Source organism: Loa loa (assembly GCF_000183805.2).
Source record: "Loa loa unplaced genomic scaffold supercont3.98, whole genome shotgun sequence".
NCBI lineage: Eukaryota > Metazoa > Nematoda > Chromadorea > Rhabditida > Onchocercidae > Loa > Loa loa.
In genome coordinates this window covers 119,706-138,182 of record NW_018108278.1, presented here as the reverse complement: position 1 = coordinate 138,182, position 18,477 = coordinate 119,706, and the positions used below count along the sequence as shown (strand labels likewise).

General features: G+C 31.4%; 2 protein-coding genes across 2 annotated transcripts in view; one reads left to right on the top strand and one right to left on the bottom strand.

The window, feature by feature from the left end:
- Nucleotides 1–4,829: 4,829 nt before the first annotated feature.
- LOAG_06092 (hypothetical protein) lies at nucleotides 4,830–5,799 on the top strand (the record flags this gene model as incomplete). The annotated part of the gene is made up of 3 exons (XM_003141628.2): nucleotides 4,830–4,977; nucleotides 5,062–5,168; nucleotides 5,482–5,799. The coding sequence occupies 3 exons, from the start codon at nucleotides 4,830–4,832 to the stop codon at nucleotides 5,653–5,655; spliced, it is 429 nt and encodes a 142-aa protein (XP_003141676.1). The 3' UTR covers nucleotides 5,656–5,799.
- A 4,447-nt stretch (nucleotides 5,800–10,246) lies between these two features.
- Nucleotides 10,247–18,477, bottom strand: part of LOAG_17591 (hypothetical protein) — a 9,464-nt gene continuing 1,233 nt past the window's right edge. Inside the window, exons 4-21 of the mRNA XM_020450251.1 lie at nucleotides 17,922–18,088; nucleotides 17,563–17,760; nucleotides 17,073–17,314; nucleotides 16,449–16,638; nucleotides 15,937–16,019; nucleotides 15,338–15,763; nucleotides 14,754–14,952; nucleotides 14,113–14,628; nucleotides 13,847–13,944; nucleotides 13,148–13,445; nucleotides 12,617–12,814; nucleotides 12,198–12,335; nucleotides 11,746–11,911; nucleotides 11,482–11,590; nucleotides 11,147–11,248; nucleotides 10,807–10,843; nucleotides 10,497–10,537; nucleotides 10,247–10,423 (exon numbers count right to left, since the gene is read on the bottom strand). Of these exons, the coding sequence (XP_020306100.1) occupies nucleotides 10,366–10,423; nucleotides 10,497–10,537; nucleotides 10,807–10,843; nucleotides 11,147–11,248; nucleotides 11,482–11,590; nucleotides 11,746–11,911; nucleotides 12,198–12,335; nucleotides 12,617–12,814; nucleotides 13,148–13,445; nucleotides 13,847–13,944; nucleotides 14,113–14,628; nucleotides 14,754–14,952; nucleotides 15,338–15,763; nucleotides 15,937–16,019; nucleotides 16,449–16,638; nucleotides 17,073–17,314; nucleotides 17,563–17,760; nucleotides 17,922–18,088 (3,266 nt within the window). The 3' untranslated portion in view covers nucleotides 10,247–10,365. The remainder of the gene's footprint in view (nucleotides 10,424–10,496; nucleotides 10,538–10,806; nucleotides 10,844–11,146; nucleotides 11,249–11,481; nucleotides 11,591–11,745; nucleotides 11,912–12,197; nucleotides 12,336–12,616; nucleotides 12,815–13,147; nucleotides 13,446–13,846; nucleotides 13,945–14,112; nucleotides 14,629–14,753; nucleotides 14,953–15,337; nucleotides 15,764–15,936; nucleotides 16,020–16,448; nucleotides 16,639–17,072; nucleotides 17,315–17,562; nucleotides 17,761–17,921; nucleotides 18,089–18,477) is intronic.

The window sequence follows — 18,477 nt, the reverse complement described above, 5'->3', positions numbered from 1 at the left end:
AGAGAGAGAGAGAGAGAGAGAGAGAGAGAGAGAGAGAGAGGCCTTTTTACTTGTTTGAGGGAAATGGATAATGAAAGGCATTTTCTCTTATCGAGATAAAGGACTTTCTTTTTTGAATGAAAGTATTTACAAGTGCACCTTTTCTGCTATCTCATAAAGTAAATGATAAAAAGGAAATAAAAAATCAAGGAGACATTTGGAATTGACGTTAGTAACATTGTATAATCTAAAATCAATTTTATTATATTGTGATGAGTGTGCTATGCAGACATTCTGCTCTCCTCTCTTTTCATACTTTTAAATGTCTTCTTTTTTTTTGAAATGCTTTCATGCAAGTTACGTTTGAAATGAGACTCTTTTTGAGAGACCTAATAGCCAGGTAAATGTCTCCTCATTTTTCACTAATAATCCATAACACTTCTCTTCCTTCAAACATTCCCTTTTTTTTATATAGCAATTAACTGAATGGGAATGAAAATTTCTTATCGGGGGAAGTTCTTTATTAAAATATCATTAGCTTCCCAAGATTTCATGCATCAGACAACTCAAAATATCTCTTTATTTTTTACCTTCCCTCCCTCTCTCTCTCTCTTTCTCTTTTTTCCACTTCTGAATTACTTCTTTCTAAATAGTATTATCAAGTTCTGGAAAAAATTTATTTGCAAGTTGTCCTAATTACAATAAACTGGTTCATAAATTCAAATAAGGTACAATTAATAAAATTATCCAGAAAGTTAAAATCATATCTTACTTTACTCATATGTCATCAGTTGGTTCATTACTTTTTACCAATTCTTGAATGTAAGGAGCTAACGCAATCATTCGTTTAAATTCCTCAGTGCTTCGCTTTTTCCAAATTTGCGCTCAGCGCCTTAGCAGACAATTCAAAAATATCAAATACAACTAAACATAGCTACCAATTTTTTATCAGCACTTAAATGTTACTTCTATTTTAACTTTCCTTATCAATTACTCAGTCATTTTTGATGACATCCTCTCTATCGATTACTCTGATAAGGTTACATGAAAATCAGTGATGCCACCAGTGTAACATACAAAGGTGAATATGTCTGTCAATTGCTGGTCGAAATAATTTATGAATTACTCCCGGGAACAATATAAAAAAGTACATGTAGTTGTTGTTACTAACTGTTGATAGTAATATCAATACTATGGTCAGTTACTGATTATCACGGAATACATAGCTACCTAAAGGTGAAATGTATTTCTTTTTTCTAATACAATCAACAGTGATTGATTTATCCTGTCTCGACAATGATAACAAATGAAGGGAGAAAGTCTCATGCCTTTTAATGAATGCTTAATTACTGTAATAGAGTGGAACTAAATAAGTATCATTTAGTTTCTCTCGGTTAGTAAATATCTCATCAAGCAATTATTGTCAAGTGTTCATTATCAAAACCTTCTTATTCTTCAACTTGAGAACTACAGGAGGCAAGATGTAATTAGATGAAAGACAACGATGGCGAAATGGAAAGAAATGAGAGGTGAGAAAAGTTTGAAATAAAATGAGAGAAGAAAAACAAGTTTTTAAAGTTTTTTTGCTACATTCATCAGTAAACTTCCCAGAAATTTTGATTCAATTAAAACAATTTCGAGTATCTAATTTTCTTTCCTTCTTACCATAACTTAAATTTGACAAGGCCGACACTAACCGAAGTACGGCGCTATTTATTATCACTGAAAAAATTTTCAAAACTATCTAATATCACGAAATATTTTTCCGAATATTTGCTGGAATCTAGTCGCTCTTTTTTTAGCACCTGACAATAATTTTTTCCATGCGCAAGTATCATCTATACTATATAATCATAATCATTGTGAACCGCAGCCTAGAATGACTATAATTTCGCCTAGCAAGATGATAATTGATAATTTGGATTGCGCCTTCAAACATGACAACGACATTTTGAGATAGAATATTGTTAAAAAGATGATTATGTACAATTATTTTCTAGATTAAGCCTGGATGTGGTTGTGATATAAATATAACCGTAGAACAACAAAATTATATTGCATACGATGATGACAAAACGTGTCTTACGTGTTATCTGAATCTAAATGCAAGCGTAACCTGCGAAAATTTTCTGTTCGGTTCCTATGATAACTTTTACATTTTGATTTTACTAATTCTATTAGTCCTAATTAGCTAGCACAAATAACTTTCCTGATACTCATTTTTTGACCAAAACTTAATGAACCATTAGATGATCAGATAAAACATTGAATGCTATGTATAGGAATATATAATCGTGTTTAGTTATCTGAATTGAGACTTGTCACTTATATCGAGTTAGGTGACAGGAGAGATTAAAGGAATTAAGGAGTGGCTAACTGAAGATTTAGAGATGAAGCGAATTAACTGTTACTCTAAAATCACATTAATTTATAATTTACGACGACAGAGCAGTTCATTACCATGGTATAGATGAATGACCAGACGAGTAGTGAAATGGAAGACCAGTGTCCACTATCCAAATTTAGTGCATTAGCAATTAAAGATGTATTCCATTGCTTCATTCCTTTGAAACAAATCTTCCAGTGCTCTTAGAGACCTCATCAATCACAAGTGCCTTTTCTTCTGAATTCACGTGTTTGATAAGGAATCTTATATTCATATCGCCAAGAATTTGTCTTCCGTCCCCATGGATTTTACACAACTTCTTTTCTGTTCGGTTAAGAATCGAAATCATTTCTGATAACATTTAAAAAATTACGGGAAACAAGTTATTAGTTAGTGATTGATAGCATTTGTGCGCAAACTTTTTGTAAAGCAGATATGGAATATTTGAAAGAGAAGTGCTACTGCTACTATGATCACAATGATATCTTCCAATAGAATATTGAAGAGAAAAGTGAGTAAAGACATAGAAGAATTGGGTGGAAAATGTTTAGTAGTAATATATCAGTGAAAATAAGCAATAAAAAAGGATAAAAGAATGCAAAGGACTGATAGGATCGAATAATAAAAAGATATCAGTAAAGAATGGACTAGAAAGATAAAATATTCCTGCGACTCTTCAAAATGATGACATATATTGTGGTAGCAGAATGCAACAAAAAGGATACTTTTGTTGGGAATTTGAAAAGTAAGTAGAAAGTAGTACCAGTTGTGCAATTCAATATTAATGCAAAGAGAGAAATCCGATGTTCAATATCTTGAGATATGTCATTAAATAAATATTATTTTGTATTAATTGAAATCATATTCCGTATTTTGTGTGTGTGTGTGTTTTTTTTTGTTAGTGAATTATCTATTTTATACTTAAACAGTGTAAGCTAAAAAAAAAGGAAAAAATGACATTTTTTTATTTTTGTTCGAAATGATTTTGTAAAGTAACTTACCAATATCTAGGATGCTAAATTTAATTCAAGAGGAAATTTTGGAAAAAAGTTAACAGCCTTAAAAATGAGAAACGTAATGAACGGTCATCGGAAATTGACAACGAGGGGGAGGAGTTATCGAAGTCAATCCTTTAATAACTAACTATACAAAAAAAACCCGAAGAACTCAACGTAAACTGTTCTACGATAGTTTGCCATTTGAAGCAATGAAAAAAAGCTCTGCAACTGGGAATATTTCATCAGCTGATTAATCTCTGTTACTTTATGCAACATTAAAAATCTTTTTACAATAGATGTGACATCGAACGAAAATTGGATTGTATACGACAACGACGATTAGCATAATATGCTTGAAACAAGACACCAAAAACTGTTTAGCATTCTGTTGCCATCACAGTCTTCCAGAAGGAACCATTATATTTGGTATTACTACTACTTTCCGTAGAAGTCAATTATATATGAGATCGATAAGATGCCCCAGGAAGTTATAACCTCCTTAATCAACATCGTCAAATAGATAGAGATCATTTCTTCTCCTAAGATAACACGCCAATGACCGTATCGGACAACCAATGCTTCAAAAGTTGAAAAATCGAGTGAATTTTTACTTTATTTCTGTCTGACCTTTCATTACCGACATTACTTACTTATACTTCTTCAATTATCTCGATAACCTTCTCAACAATGCTTCCACAATCAGTACCATTTCAAAAATCTTTTGTAAAAATTTTGAAATCCCGAAATATGAATCTCAATTTCCCACTGATGTCATTATTCCTGTTTCAATTTTTTATGGCTAAATGCAATTATAAAATTAAAAATTGACGTAAACACAAAGATTTCTATATTAATCTAAAATAAGGAATTCCAGTAATTTCTATACTATGCAAGCACTGATGATAGACGAAAGAGATAGCAACAATATGAATGAGAACATATTTACTTTCAGGTAAGTAAGTATTGAAAGATGAAGTCACTGAGTAATTAATTATAAAGGTATAACAGGAAATGACATTGCTCAATAGTTAAGATGAATAATGACAGAGAATAAATAAGCAATGTAAGAGATGAGGTGTAATGCATTAATTATATCAGATTAACCTGTCCGAATTATTGCACAAAAGGTGCAAAAATTATCAATGGCTTTTTCATGAGGTACATATCAACTAATATATCTAAATTGTTCTTTGCAATTGTAGCCAAGAAGAAAACTATCCATATATAAGGAAATGATTAATGTTCATGGATCAGTATGAAATTAGGCACAAAAAAAAGCATGAAATGATCGTGCCGTATCCGGAATTGAGTGATACATTTATTATCCGTTTGAATAAACGTTGACAATAAAAATAAAAGAGTTAATGAAGTAAAATGAATGAGTACAAAATTCTTTTTCCATCTACTCCAAGCCATCCCGGTCAAACGAACGGACAGACCGATTATCCCACCCAGACATGACAGACATGCATCAATATGCATGCAAGCAAGCAGATGCCTGCGTCTGCGTGGGCATATGTCTGTCTGAGTGTTACGTTACACATTCCATCTGGGAAAATGGCGAGATGAGTGGGACAATAGTTATGTTGGGTATTGTGCTGCGGAAGGAGTGTGGTTGATTTGGGAATGAATAGGGGTGTGCATTATGGTTCATTAGATAGGCCTTATTATCATTTTCTTTGGATTAATATCATTCAGATATGATCAGACCTGATATGACACGACCATCATCCATGATGCTTAAGTTAGTAGCGTACCACTTCCACCTGCTTGCTTTTCCATATGCATCACATATTCGTTCATTCGTCTGTGCGCTCTAAGCAAGAGCTGCCATCACTCTCTTTCCCCTTTCTAACGCCTTTTTTTCTTTTTTTATTTCACGCATTTTGCACTAACTCCACCATCCTACAATATATTTTTATATGTACGCGATACTTATATCACATCAATAGACAGACAGAAAGACGGACAGACAGACAGATGCAGACGACGTCTCTCAAGATACATACATGCATGCAAACGAATGTATATGTGTGTATTGATCGCTTATAAATAAATGTATTTCATAGTTTTGTTGTGTTCTGGATGCAACTTTCTGCTTGCTTTGCTCTTTTCCAGGACCCTCGCAATGATGGATGGACAGGCGTAACGACGGCGGACGGACGAACGGACGGCGGAACGGACGAACGAAATGGATGGACGAATGGACAGATGGATGGATGGACGAATGGACAGATGGAATGGATTGATCGGACGGACAATGAATGGATGAACGGATCGGCGGATGAATGAATGAACGGATGGACATGCGGATGAAATCCTCGAGTAGTTGGGATTTAATTGGAGACGATGTCTTGCTAACAAAAAATCCTTGTATTATGAATGTGAACTGTATCAATATTCAATTATTATTGCATCAGTTAGAATCTGTTGGCGAATCGTTTGAAGTATTTCAATTCAACAGTATTTCATTCTTTTTTTTTCCTGTTTCTTTTTTTTTATCCAAATGCAGGTTGATAAATGCAAAATTTTTCTGTAAAGAAAATATTGATAAATTCGATGCCCAAATATTAGATTTGCATATTTAACGGAATTATTGAAATGGTGATTTGCTGGAATACACAAAGAAGACAAGGCAAGGTAAAGTAAAGGAAGCTTTTTGAACAAGCTGATATGGAAACAATGATAAGAGCTCGAGGAGAAGATGAGATCATTTATATTTTTGGAATAACTTGAAGATAAGTGTTAGAATCGCGTTGTAGTTTCGTTTTTCTTTTTCTGATCTCACGAGTATGAATGAAAAATGACAGAAACTTCAGTCTATAGTGAGCATATTTTCATATATAGTGAAGAATGAAGGAAAAAAGAAATCGAAATGTAATTGTCCTTTCTCTTCTTTCAATCCAATTTTACTCTTGAATTCACTCACATCTTCTGAATCATCTATCTTATCAAACCTATTAATGTATATCAAATATCATTTATCTCCTTAATTTGGCTAAGGTTTGTTTCATTTTTCTTCCCATTATAAAAACTTTTCGAATTTCATACTGTCCATCGTTATCTAAAACGCCCATTTTAAAGGCTGGAATTATGGCGCATTTATTGCGTAAATTCTAATTCAAAAGAAAAAAGGAAGATCAAAAGTTAATAAGATATTTTAACTAACAAACTATAATAATGAAAAATAAAGCAATAAGGAAAGAGAATATGCATAAAAGAGGGAGATAAACAGTAGGTGATGGAGTATTGATGCAATTTTTGAAAACACATTGAGGGATTTTTCAAATTTAAAAAGAAAATATGGTTGATATGATTATAAAACAACAAAATGAAGTTTTAGACTGTGGGAGAAAAGTAAATAAACAAAAAGTGGTGGGAGAACATCACACACACACACACAGACACACACACACACACACAGACACACATACACACAGACACACACACGCACACGCACACACATATACACATATAAGTATTGTTATTTTAAAAGAAAAGTAAAAAGCGCAGGGATAATTAATTTGTATGATAGTATAAAGTAAAAAAAAGAAAAAGGAAAGTATTCAGGAAGTTTGCAATTTTAGAAATTTCGTAAATGAAAATTTCAGCAGATGAAACTTTCTGGGTTTTCTTCAATGCATTTTCTAAAGATTAAGGAATTATTTCCATTTTTTGACAGATCTTCTTTTATCGAGCCACTTACTCTTACAATTCATTTTTTCGTTTGAAAAAAAAATAAAATAAAATGAGAAGACGAGAAAAAAAGTCCTTCCAAGAGAAAAGCAATCATGGCTATCTCATAAATGATGAAATGAAACTTGTTTTCCCATATAAAAAAAAATGTCAAAATGATAATTACATATTTTGAGTAGTTTAAAAGAAAACATTAAAGGGAAAAGGTAATTGTGAGATGAAGTCTTTTTCTTTCTTCATTCCATGTAATTAATTAGTTGATTAATTAATATCTCGTGAAAATATGAGCAAAAATATACAAATAACTACTTTTCATCATTTTGTTGTTTCGTAAATAATTTGTATGAATGAAAAAATTGATTGAACATCTTTTATGTTTTTTGTATTATTTCAAATTTTTCCCCGTGTACTTTCATTTTTCTTTTTTTTTTTTTTAAATGATGAAATAAAAGAATAGAATTTGTGATTTGGTACAGGAAGTACAAAATGATGACATGTTGAGTTGATGATTGATGGATGCTAAAAGATTCCCATATTTTTTTTTGACGTAAATATGGCCAATTGTTAAAAATTTGCATTTTTTTTTTTATTTGTTACTTTTCCAAAGAACAAAATATTAGAAGTGAATAAATTTTATCATCTAAATATTTTGAGATCAAATATTGACCAAATGATTGAATGCATCATCGTATGTATAAGTAAATTGGTGAAATTCCATATTCAAAAACGCCCAAAAGTGGAAATCATACAACAATGCTAATTTTTTCCAGGAAATCACTAGCATCGATAAAGAATGCATTATCTTCTGAAAGACAATAATAATGCAAAAATCAAGAATTCATTTTAATTATATGAAATGAAATTACGAATTCCAATTTAGTCTATAAAATTCACAATAGTTATGAGTATTCATCAAGTGTTTAATAGCTATTAAACTAGGAAATCCTCCCTTATAGATGACTTATACTGTATTAATTAGTAATTATTAACTTTTTGATTTCATTATTTATTATTGCAATTTTTTCTTTTTCAGAGAAATGTACAGTAAGTAATCTACCGTGTTCCATTTCCATACCAATACCGGTATGTTGTACAAATGGATTGCAGTACGTACTAGTTCATGTTCAAATGGTAACCATTCAACAACAATTTGTTTGGCTTCTTCTGAGACAATTTACGAAATTTTTTTTCTTTTAATTTGAAAAATCAAAAATTGAGAAAGCCTTTCAAGCATAATTTATATGTAATAAAACCAGAAGAAACCAAAAAAGAAAGTTGGAGGGATGTTAAAATAACACCAGTAAAATTGAATTTTATACACAAAAATCTATAGATAATATCAGATAAAGTAAAAGTGGCATGAGAATTTATTTAATGAAAATCAAATCGATATCATATGGATGATGGTGATGTTCTATGTGATATCATACTACGATATCAAATATGATATCGTAGTATGATATCGTTTTAATTTTTTTCCTCACATTTCCATATTAAAGTAAAAGTGGTATGAAAATGTAAATGTTTCAATTAACGATTTTGTTAATTTAATTTGTTAAGCTCAGTTCATTCATTATCAAAAATCAGGTAAACATACGGATAAAATATGAACACAAGAGATACTGTAATGTACCCTAAGAACCAATCGTAAAAATGAATGGTTTAAAAGTAACTAATCCGTGTTCTAAACCGCAATGTTACGTTCTTTTTTCAACGAATTTCTGTTTTCTTTGATTTCCAATTATTAATAAAATCTACTTTTTCAATAATTTATAATTTATTTCAAATTTTTACAAATTTTGGGTAACTCTATAGACTTATTGGCAATTAAAATTCATTTTACTAGCAGGATTAATTTTAGTACCAGTACTGAACTGATTGGTAAATGGAAAATAAAAATGGAAAAAATAAATGGAAAAAATTTATCAGCCACAACAGTTTCCGGAAAGACTGCACCTGAACCGGTATTCATTATTATTGGCTTATTATTACCATATTTCTTAGCAAGTGAAATAAATGGAGATGGAATATGCTAACTACATGTTCTGGAAAAACTTGGAATAAATTAGAATCAATTGAATTATTGTAATATTTCATTACCAGTCCTTCTCCTATATCAATTATTAAACATTAAAAGGAAGACTTAAACAGAAATTTGATAAATATAATTATAAATTGAAAGGAAAGTATATTTATTGATGAAATTATTAATAGAAACAACGAAGTTGCATGAAGTTAAATAATTACATATCATTTTCACCAATAATTCAACAGCGATGACAAAAGTCATCATTGTACATCGCACTATTTTAACGGATGAACAAAGTGGAGTAATATAATCCATACATTCTGAACTAATCATTTCAAGCAAATGATTCAAATTTTGTGTCAAATTTTTCCATCTCTCTGGATGGTGATTCTAACAATATGAAATACGCAAACCAGCGATCTCATGATCAAAATTTTTTTTTTTTATAAGATAAAAGTCACTGTACATCATTGCTATAATTATAAATTGTGGCAATATCTATAATTACAAATTGTGGTGAGTTATACAGTCACACATCGGAAGTGTGAATTAATTTTGATTTGTAAATAAACGTAACATTTTCCCTGATGAAATCTTACTGACATCCGTTTCACTGTAACGCAAATGAATGTTGACAATGCTTAAAAAGTAACGCTTCTTTATTTTGTTTTCATTTGTTTGGTTTTTTTGTTTTTGTCTTTTTTTTTCTCTTTTTTTTGATTAATTTATCCATTTATCATATACTATTAGTGTTCCACTTGAACATACAGTCACAAGAGCCTTTAATTTTTTAAATCATTGAATTAATGGAAATTTCAAAAAAGGAAAACACCCGGAACCAGTAACAAAATACTAATTATCGATTTCTTCAAATCAGTAAAAAAAAAATGGATGATTATCGTCGATGCCATTTTTGATCTCCAAACGTTTCGAAGTAAAAGGAATTCCGATTTAAAGGAAATGTCTCATACTCATTACCAATATTTCCTCTTCAGTATGTATAAACATGACTTCAATGCGTGCTGTGGAAGTATTCCTCATTCATTCATTACTCAATTTGCATAAAATGCAATAACCCTTGTTACTATTTATTTAACTTTGACATTTACAACTGGTAACAAAAACTACTCACAGAGAAAAACTTCTTTATTGAAAGATCTCAACTCTTTATGGTCAAATTTATGAACATGAGGCATGTGAAGTTAGATAAATAAATATCATTTAAGCTGACCTTCTTCTTTTCGAAATGAAATTAACAACTCGCCTTTTTTATACATCTAATAACGACGTATTTTTGGTCTCATCAAAATTTTCTTGGTTGTATAAGGACGTTTCCTGAAATGTTTTCGCTGATATTTGAAAAACCAATACATAAATACCAGAGTACTATATATAAATAAAGACTAACCGTTTCGGACCTTCGAAATTAAACGTCTTCCATTTTGGAACCTAAAATTTATTGTAATTTTATTTTGCAAAAGCTAAAGCTTCATAGTTTTCTTGTGGCTGATTATTCCGAATAAAGTGCTCCCCAAGCTAAATGCTTATTTAAATTAAACTCACCAATAATTAACTTGGCAGTTAATTAACGTGTTGGCAATACTCCTCAGAAGTGACTTTCATTCAAAAATAACCGTGGACTGATTTAAGCAAGAAAGGAAAAATCATTATTCTTTGGTTAAACCAAAGAAGAAAAAAAATTAATATTGAAACCTCACTGAATTTATACTCTGCGGCTGAACTGGAGATGCTGACCTAAAATGAAGCGTAGAAATAACTGAACCTTCTTTGCTTAGCTAAGGTTTCAAAAAATCATTAGGCATAGACATTCATTGCTTAGTAGAGGACCTATATACAGATATACTCATTGACCAATATTAGACCTATGATTTCGTCATTTGCAAAACTTTTCGGTTTTAACAAACACGATATTGAGGTGATTTCCATTCTCATAACAAAATACAAGCATGAAACCACTATTCTTTCACAATTATTCACTAAATAAATTTATTTCTATGCTGAAAAATTTATGTCATCGCAATATTCATAAACATTTACTTCTTTGCAGAAATTAACACAGTCTCTGGGAAAAATTCTTCGTTGAGCATATTTAAATCGACGGTGGAAAGTGCGGCATTATCATGAAAATTTCCATTATCTCTGCAAAATGAAAAGCCAGCAAAGTGTAGAGATTATTCCGATATTTCAAGTTCCTAATTCAAATTTTCCAGCAACAAATCATGAAATTTCAAATGGCTTTCAATTTTAAATTAGAAAGTGTTTGAACTGTAATTTCTATCTGAATCCTGTGGGGATGTTGAGTGCTCAAAAATAGACAGTACTTTTGACTAACGCTGAACGAAGTAAATGCTATAAGACAATAAATAACTTACGAATTCAATAAGTCTTTTACATGATAATTTGTTATTTGTCGGCTATCAACTTGCTGAACGGTAGTCACATTTTCAGGCCATTCGTAAGCTTCCAAGTCTTCTGGTAGTGCTAAAGCAATAAACCGTCTCTCTTTCAAAAATTCAGAAGGGTTTTCTGACAATTCTTAAAATTAAGCGGCAGGTTTCGCAACACAGCAATACTTATTAAATTACAATAAACGTTACGATGAATAAATAGTACACATGAAGAGCATCAAAATTCACCTTCAACAGATTCTGCTTGGGTCGAAGCATCTAGCGCTCTTTGCAAACTCAACAACATATCTTTTGAACAATTTAATTCTGTTAACTGATTTTTCAGTCGCACTAAAGAATGTGGTTCGGAATTAGTGGAAGATTGCAACTTCATTGCAAGAAATCTAACTGAATCCTGAAAGATAAAAAAATTGAAGTGGCATTATAAAACTAGCAGTATGACTTCATAATCAAAAATTTACATTTGGGAAGAGCGAAGTAAAAATATGAAGTGATAATCTTAGTTCGCAAAAATGAAATGATCGACTTCTAATTTATTTTAGTTTCCATCTACATGCACTGACACCTTTAATAACACATTTGAGAGAACATACTATAGCAGATGAAATGTAATTTAAAAAAGAGATAGATTTTAATACAATTAAATTTGAAATCTACAAATAACCTACTGCTTCACTTACTTTTTTTAAAACGTTTTCGAAAAGATCTACGAGCTGAGTTGCCAGTTCAAACAGTAGTTTGTCAATCGGTTCTCCCATTAAAACGCGATCCATAAGACGCAACAGAGCGCCCTCGTTACTGATCACAGCATTATTAATCTATGTAAAAACAATGAGAATTTTCTAATGGGCTAGAAAATAACCATAAAAATTTTGAAAAAACAGCATTGTTTAATATCATTCGCTAATTCATTTTTATTGAAATCTACAGACTTGAAAAAAAAATTGAGAAAAGAAAGCTGCTATATTCGAGTTTTCTGTTTTTGAAAAGCAGCTTAGTGCTTTGGATAATCGCTTATCGATCACCGTTTTGTCCAGGGAATTATTTCAACCTTCACTGAATGTGAAATTTTCAAACATTTAAAAATTAAAAATCTCACCACAGCACGGCCAAATGCTGAGGAATGTCCTATGCTGCAAACGCTTTCCATTGCTAGCATTATCGTTTCTATATTATGTTGCCCGTTTCCAAAATGTTCCACAAGATTATCGCATATTTTGATATAAACATCACGAGGCAAACAATCGATTTTTCCATCAAAGTTATTGTCAGCAATGCAAAGATTACGGAAAATTTTCTAAAAGACATTAAAAAAACTAGAAAATCACCGTTAAAATTAATAAGTTTTATTGCTTTATAGGAATACTGAAACAAAAAATTAATTAGTTTCCATGACCGATGGTTTAAAAAGAAAATATATAAAAATAGCGATAAGAAAGCGATTATTCATACGATGTAAAGTAAAAAATTAAGGGACTAGAGACTTACAAAAGGAAATGTATGCTGCATTTGTAAAGATAAGAGTTGAGCAAAAGTTTTAAACAACCAACTAAACATATTATTCCTATCGTTATCTATGATAAATATGGATTATACTGATATTAAAGGTAATGAAAATTTGCGAACTCACAATGACGTGTGTTTGGAACGAAACGTGAGGTGAAGTTTTCGGACTGGCTAGTTTAAAGAACTTCAGCAATGTGGGAATATAACTTCTGCGCTGCGAAATTATGATAACCATAGAATTTCGAAGCATAAATTCTCCGGAACAGGTGGCTAAAAATGCATAAAATGAAGCCGTCACAAGATCGACGGCATTGCCAAAACGAACATTTGATTCCTCCTCCACAATATCGTCCTCGAAAGCGTCAATGACAGCCGTATGTGCCGAAGACGTTAACATTCGTAAGCTCTGCTTTATAAGAATACTATAACAAAAAACCTGATCAATTTTCATGATTAATTGCGATGAAGAGGATGAGGTGTATAAGATAATAAAATTATACCTAAATATAAATAAATGGGAAAGGACAGAATATATTAATAAATTTCAAATATAAAATGTATTTCAGAAACATAGGCATGATAAAAGTGAAGAGTTCAAAGGAAAAAATATAATTTGATCTTCTAAAGAAATCTTCTAAAGAAAAATCTTCTAAAAGAAAAATACTAAAGAAAATCTTCTAAAGAAAAACCAAAACCTGAACAGAGACCAACAGGTCTATATTACAAAAATAAGCACTCCCATAAGCACTTGACAGTTATTTTGAAGAAACAACAATTTAATTAACAATTTAATAGCATTTGTACTTAATAGAAATTCACTCACTCAATTAAGCACAATGCATTATTCTCGGAACAATATGCCAAGCGTTTAAAAAGGTCGAATAAACGTCGTTTCAATCGCTGTGAGGACGAGATACCCAACTGGAAAAATAAGTGGTAAGTAGACAATAATGGTCCGAATCAGACAAACAAAAGGGATAAGGTTGGGAGACAAGAATATTTCAGTCTTCATAAAAAAGACAATTATAACTAGAAAAGGCTCTCACACAAAAATATCATAAATTTGATATATCTAAATTGAACAATAACCATGATCGCGAATTGCAGCTGTTTTTCATGCTCTAAAATACGATCGCTCCATAATTTTTCCACTGAAGTTATCTCCTGCACATTAATGCCAATAACGTTTGCCAGTAAATCCGATGGAAGCGGAAATAATTGCAATAAAATATCCAACGTAGCAAAGAAATTTGGAGGCCTCTCAAATCCAGAATTCAAAAAAAGCTCCAAAAATGACCGTTGACCAGCTCTCCGTAATCCCTGTCGATCTGATAGGATCGGAAAAATAAATAATGCAATTGAATTTATAATGGTTTCTCTGACTATGCGATCGCTAGATGCTTCATCCATGCAACAAAGTGTATACGTCCTCAACAAGGTATCTATGATCAGCTTATCAGGATTTTGATTGATAGCTTGCAAGGACGATAATAACTTGCACATAATATTTGCTGCTGAACGAACAAACTGGCAATAAATGTATGAATCACCGGTAAGTGCGGTACATCGATAATGTACTCGTTTGCTCTGTTCAGTGTTTGCTACCTATAAATCGAGCAAATTTTTTGCAAAATTTAAATGAAATTTCCAAAGCTATCCCAAAACTTTGATCCTAGAATTCAAATGAAAAGATATTATAATCCGTCCAGTATTTCTCTCAAAAAACTTACATCTAAAACGTTTCTGATTTTCTCTAATCCATCATCTTCATAAAATTTTGCGTAGTAATCAAAACGAATTTCATCGGAAGAAACATCAAATAATGTTGCATCTTCTGGCTCATCCAAAACTGCATCAATTAGACGGAGTACAGTTACCAATGCTAGCGGTGGATCACCCTCCACATATTTCTCACTGTGATAAGTTAGTCTAAAATAATGATTAAACCAACAAAATGGTTAACATAATGCCGAGAAGTCATCTCATACATTTTGCATGTAACTACATCAATGCCGCAGAACGCGTTGAACAGTTCGATCTAAATGTCAATTTTGTTTCACATGACTTTCATTTTGTACAAGAAATGTGCTACATCTATTTTTGTCATTCATTTAAATCTTAAATTTCTTGCTCTTCGTCTGTTTCACCAGATTTAAAAATATATTCCATCTATTTTCAACATCCATTCAAATCCTAAATTTCTCGCTCTTTGTCTTGTCCTACCAGATTTAAAATCAGCTAAGACAAAGAACTTAACATCCAGCTTCAATTATCCTAACAAACCAATTTTACATGAGTTTTAGAATTTTCAAACCTCATTGTAAGGAAATTTAATGTGTTTATATTCCTGCCAAGTGCTAATTCCTCTCGAAATGGTTCCAACCAATGTTTCAATGATGTCGCAGCTGAGATGAGATTACAATCGATTAGTTTAATAATTTCTGGACCATGCATTCTCCAAAACATTCCATCAGACTGGTTTCGTGCTAGTGCAAACAGAATTTCACACAAATATCCGTAAGTAGCAGTTTGTCTGAAGCGCGTTTTAATATCATCAACGATATGCCCCTCAGGTGTTAATATTGACTTCTGAAGATCACACATATGTAACAAATGTTTTGGATTATCTCCAAATGATAATGCGGAAATCATCGCAAGACGTCCCTCCTCGACTAATAACATATGCAACATATTTTGCAGAATAGTTACACGCTCAGGGACATCGATCACAGGAACACACCTGAAATTACTAAAGTGAGATGATATTTTTCAAGTTGAATTTGGACAGAGCAAATTTATCAATTTAGGCAAATCAAATTCTGGAAACCCATGTACTAAAGAAACATTTGAATATTTAAATTTAATTCGATTTAAAGTAAAAATGAATTCAAATGAGAAACAATTAAAACTTACTTCTCATTAGAAGCAGCGAGCTTATCAACTAGTACTATTGCTCGCAATGCGTAAGGCAATAGTGACTTTTCTTTGCTATCTTCCTAAAAATAAATTTTATTACTCCATAGTTTTTGAAAAGCGATTTATAAATGTTGAGATGAAACTCAATGTAAATAAGGCTACCTTTGTAAAAACTTTTATAAGATAATGATGCGACTTCTTATTATTCTAATGATAAGAGTTACAAAAACCATTAATTTGTTTTTTAAAAATTTCGTTTTAAAAACATATCTGAATAATTTGAAAAGCCGAAAAGTTTGCAAGACGACGTGTTAAACATTTCTGAGCAATAATCAGACGGCAATGCTGTGCAGTGCAATACGAGTAAGTTATTTGTCAAGCAAACTTCTTTTTACAACTCATGGCTAACTTCAAAAACTAATGAAAAAATAGTTTTCTAAATTGAGTAAAGACAATTTATTCAGTAAGAAAAAAAGACAATTTATTCAGTAAGAAAAAATCAAAACTACCGAAAGTTGCTGTAATAATCGTCCAACTAATGATACTGTTTGTGCACCCATATGTGAAAGGAAAACCGCTCCAGTAATATCAGTGCCATCGAAATCGCATAATAACTGGAGACAACGAATTGCTAAATATCTTATTCTCGCATCCTGACTGGGTGATGCAACATGCGCACAGACATGCGGAATTAAACAACTGAAAAAGGAATATCATATCAGAGAATAAAATTAAAGGAAAATGCTGAGTGGAAGACATTTAAATTTTATAATCGAATCATAAATAAAAATTTGAAGCAAAAGACCATTTTGTGATTATATCTGTGCAACCCTTCAAAATGTTTGAATTTGAATGTAAAATAACTGATTTCACAATTTTTCACGTTAGAAACATTTTATTGAATACATTTGTCAATTTAAGTATGGAACAAAAAATCCGTTTATATCTTCGACATGAAAGGCAGCACATTAGAATGTGAAGTAAAGCTACCTCATATGTAATCACTGAATCACTGATGTAATCTCTACATCTCATTAGAGACATATTTGTAATTGTAATCTCTGCAGAATGATAAATTTTTGAAAATCACGATAAAAATCATAGCGAGTAGCATTAATTTTTACAATCCTTACTTTTCCACAACAGTTCGATGTGCAGTGCGTGACATATAACTGAAATCATCCCTTATTTTCGAAAAGAAGTTGTTCAGAATTTTAAAGGATGAGAACAGCTGAGTAGTATCAACATCAACATCACAGTCCTCTTCCACAAATAGTCTTTGTGTGCAGTTGATTATAACATCAGTGTTGTATTTAAATGCAAAATAACTTGCGATTTTTTGAAGCACCACTAACAAATCCAACGGAACATCCTGCTAAATACCTAAGTGTAGAGAAAGGAATGATGATGGCTTATTTACTTGTATATCTCCATGTACACAATATCACTTTTACCTCAATCAAAACCTTGCACTTTCATTTCTTTTCAAAAAATTACTGCGATAAAACTGCAATGAAAATTGCTAAATCTTTCGAAATTAAAACAAAAAAATTAAAACTCAAATAAACTTCATCAACTAAATTGAAAAACATGATAACCACTTGAGAAATAATAAATGCAAACCTCCGGTTTCATAAAAAGATGTATGATTTGCTCGTATGGCGTGTATTTATTCCCTTCAATTTCTGTCGCCATAAATTTCCAGGATATCGATGGATGAAAAAGAATGCCTAGCAATGCTTGCGCAGCTTCGCATCTTGTTGATGAGTAATGTTGCTTAGAAGATATGATATCCATAATATAATGCAAATATTTGGAAGTCTGAAAACCAATTATTATTTTCTACTGTTTTTCCCATGTTCGAAATGTCATAAACATGTTTTTATAGCAGTAATCAATCTCGACAATAAAATCAAGGAACTAAATTAAATGAAACTATTAGTTCGATCAGTAAATAATTCAATGCAATTGAATAAGCATACACAAAATGTCACGCTCAGATCCTTTTCATGCATAGCTGACAGCTGCTTGGTTAGACTACAACCGATCATAATCATTTGATTGTTTCCCGCATATGATATGGAATGGTTTGAGCTAAGTCCAAATTCAACCCATCTTGCTAATTCAATATCCATTTCACGTACCTTTTCTGAAACTTGTCGTAATCACATAATAAAAATTAGCGATTATCAAGATGACGAGGCATGTGAGTGCTATAAAAAAGTAAATCCTATCAACACTAATTTCATCATTCAAAAAATACCAAATCAGCACCACCTGCAACCGCCAATTCACTTATGGCATTCAATACCTGTAAATGTACTCGCATGTTATTTCATCATTCAAAATTCCAAATCCATTTATAAACTTCAAAGTACATGCAATAAACAAACTATTAAACCTGCACGGTCACATCCACATGACTGATTTCGGAGCTTAATTTTGGTACTAAAGCTGTCAGTATTGGATTCATATACTAAAGTTTATTTCTTGTTTAAGACTTTCAAATTTTGGCAGTTCAATATTAAATTACAAGTA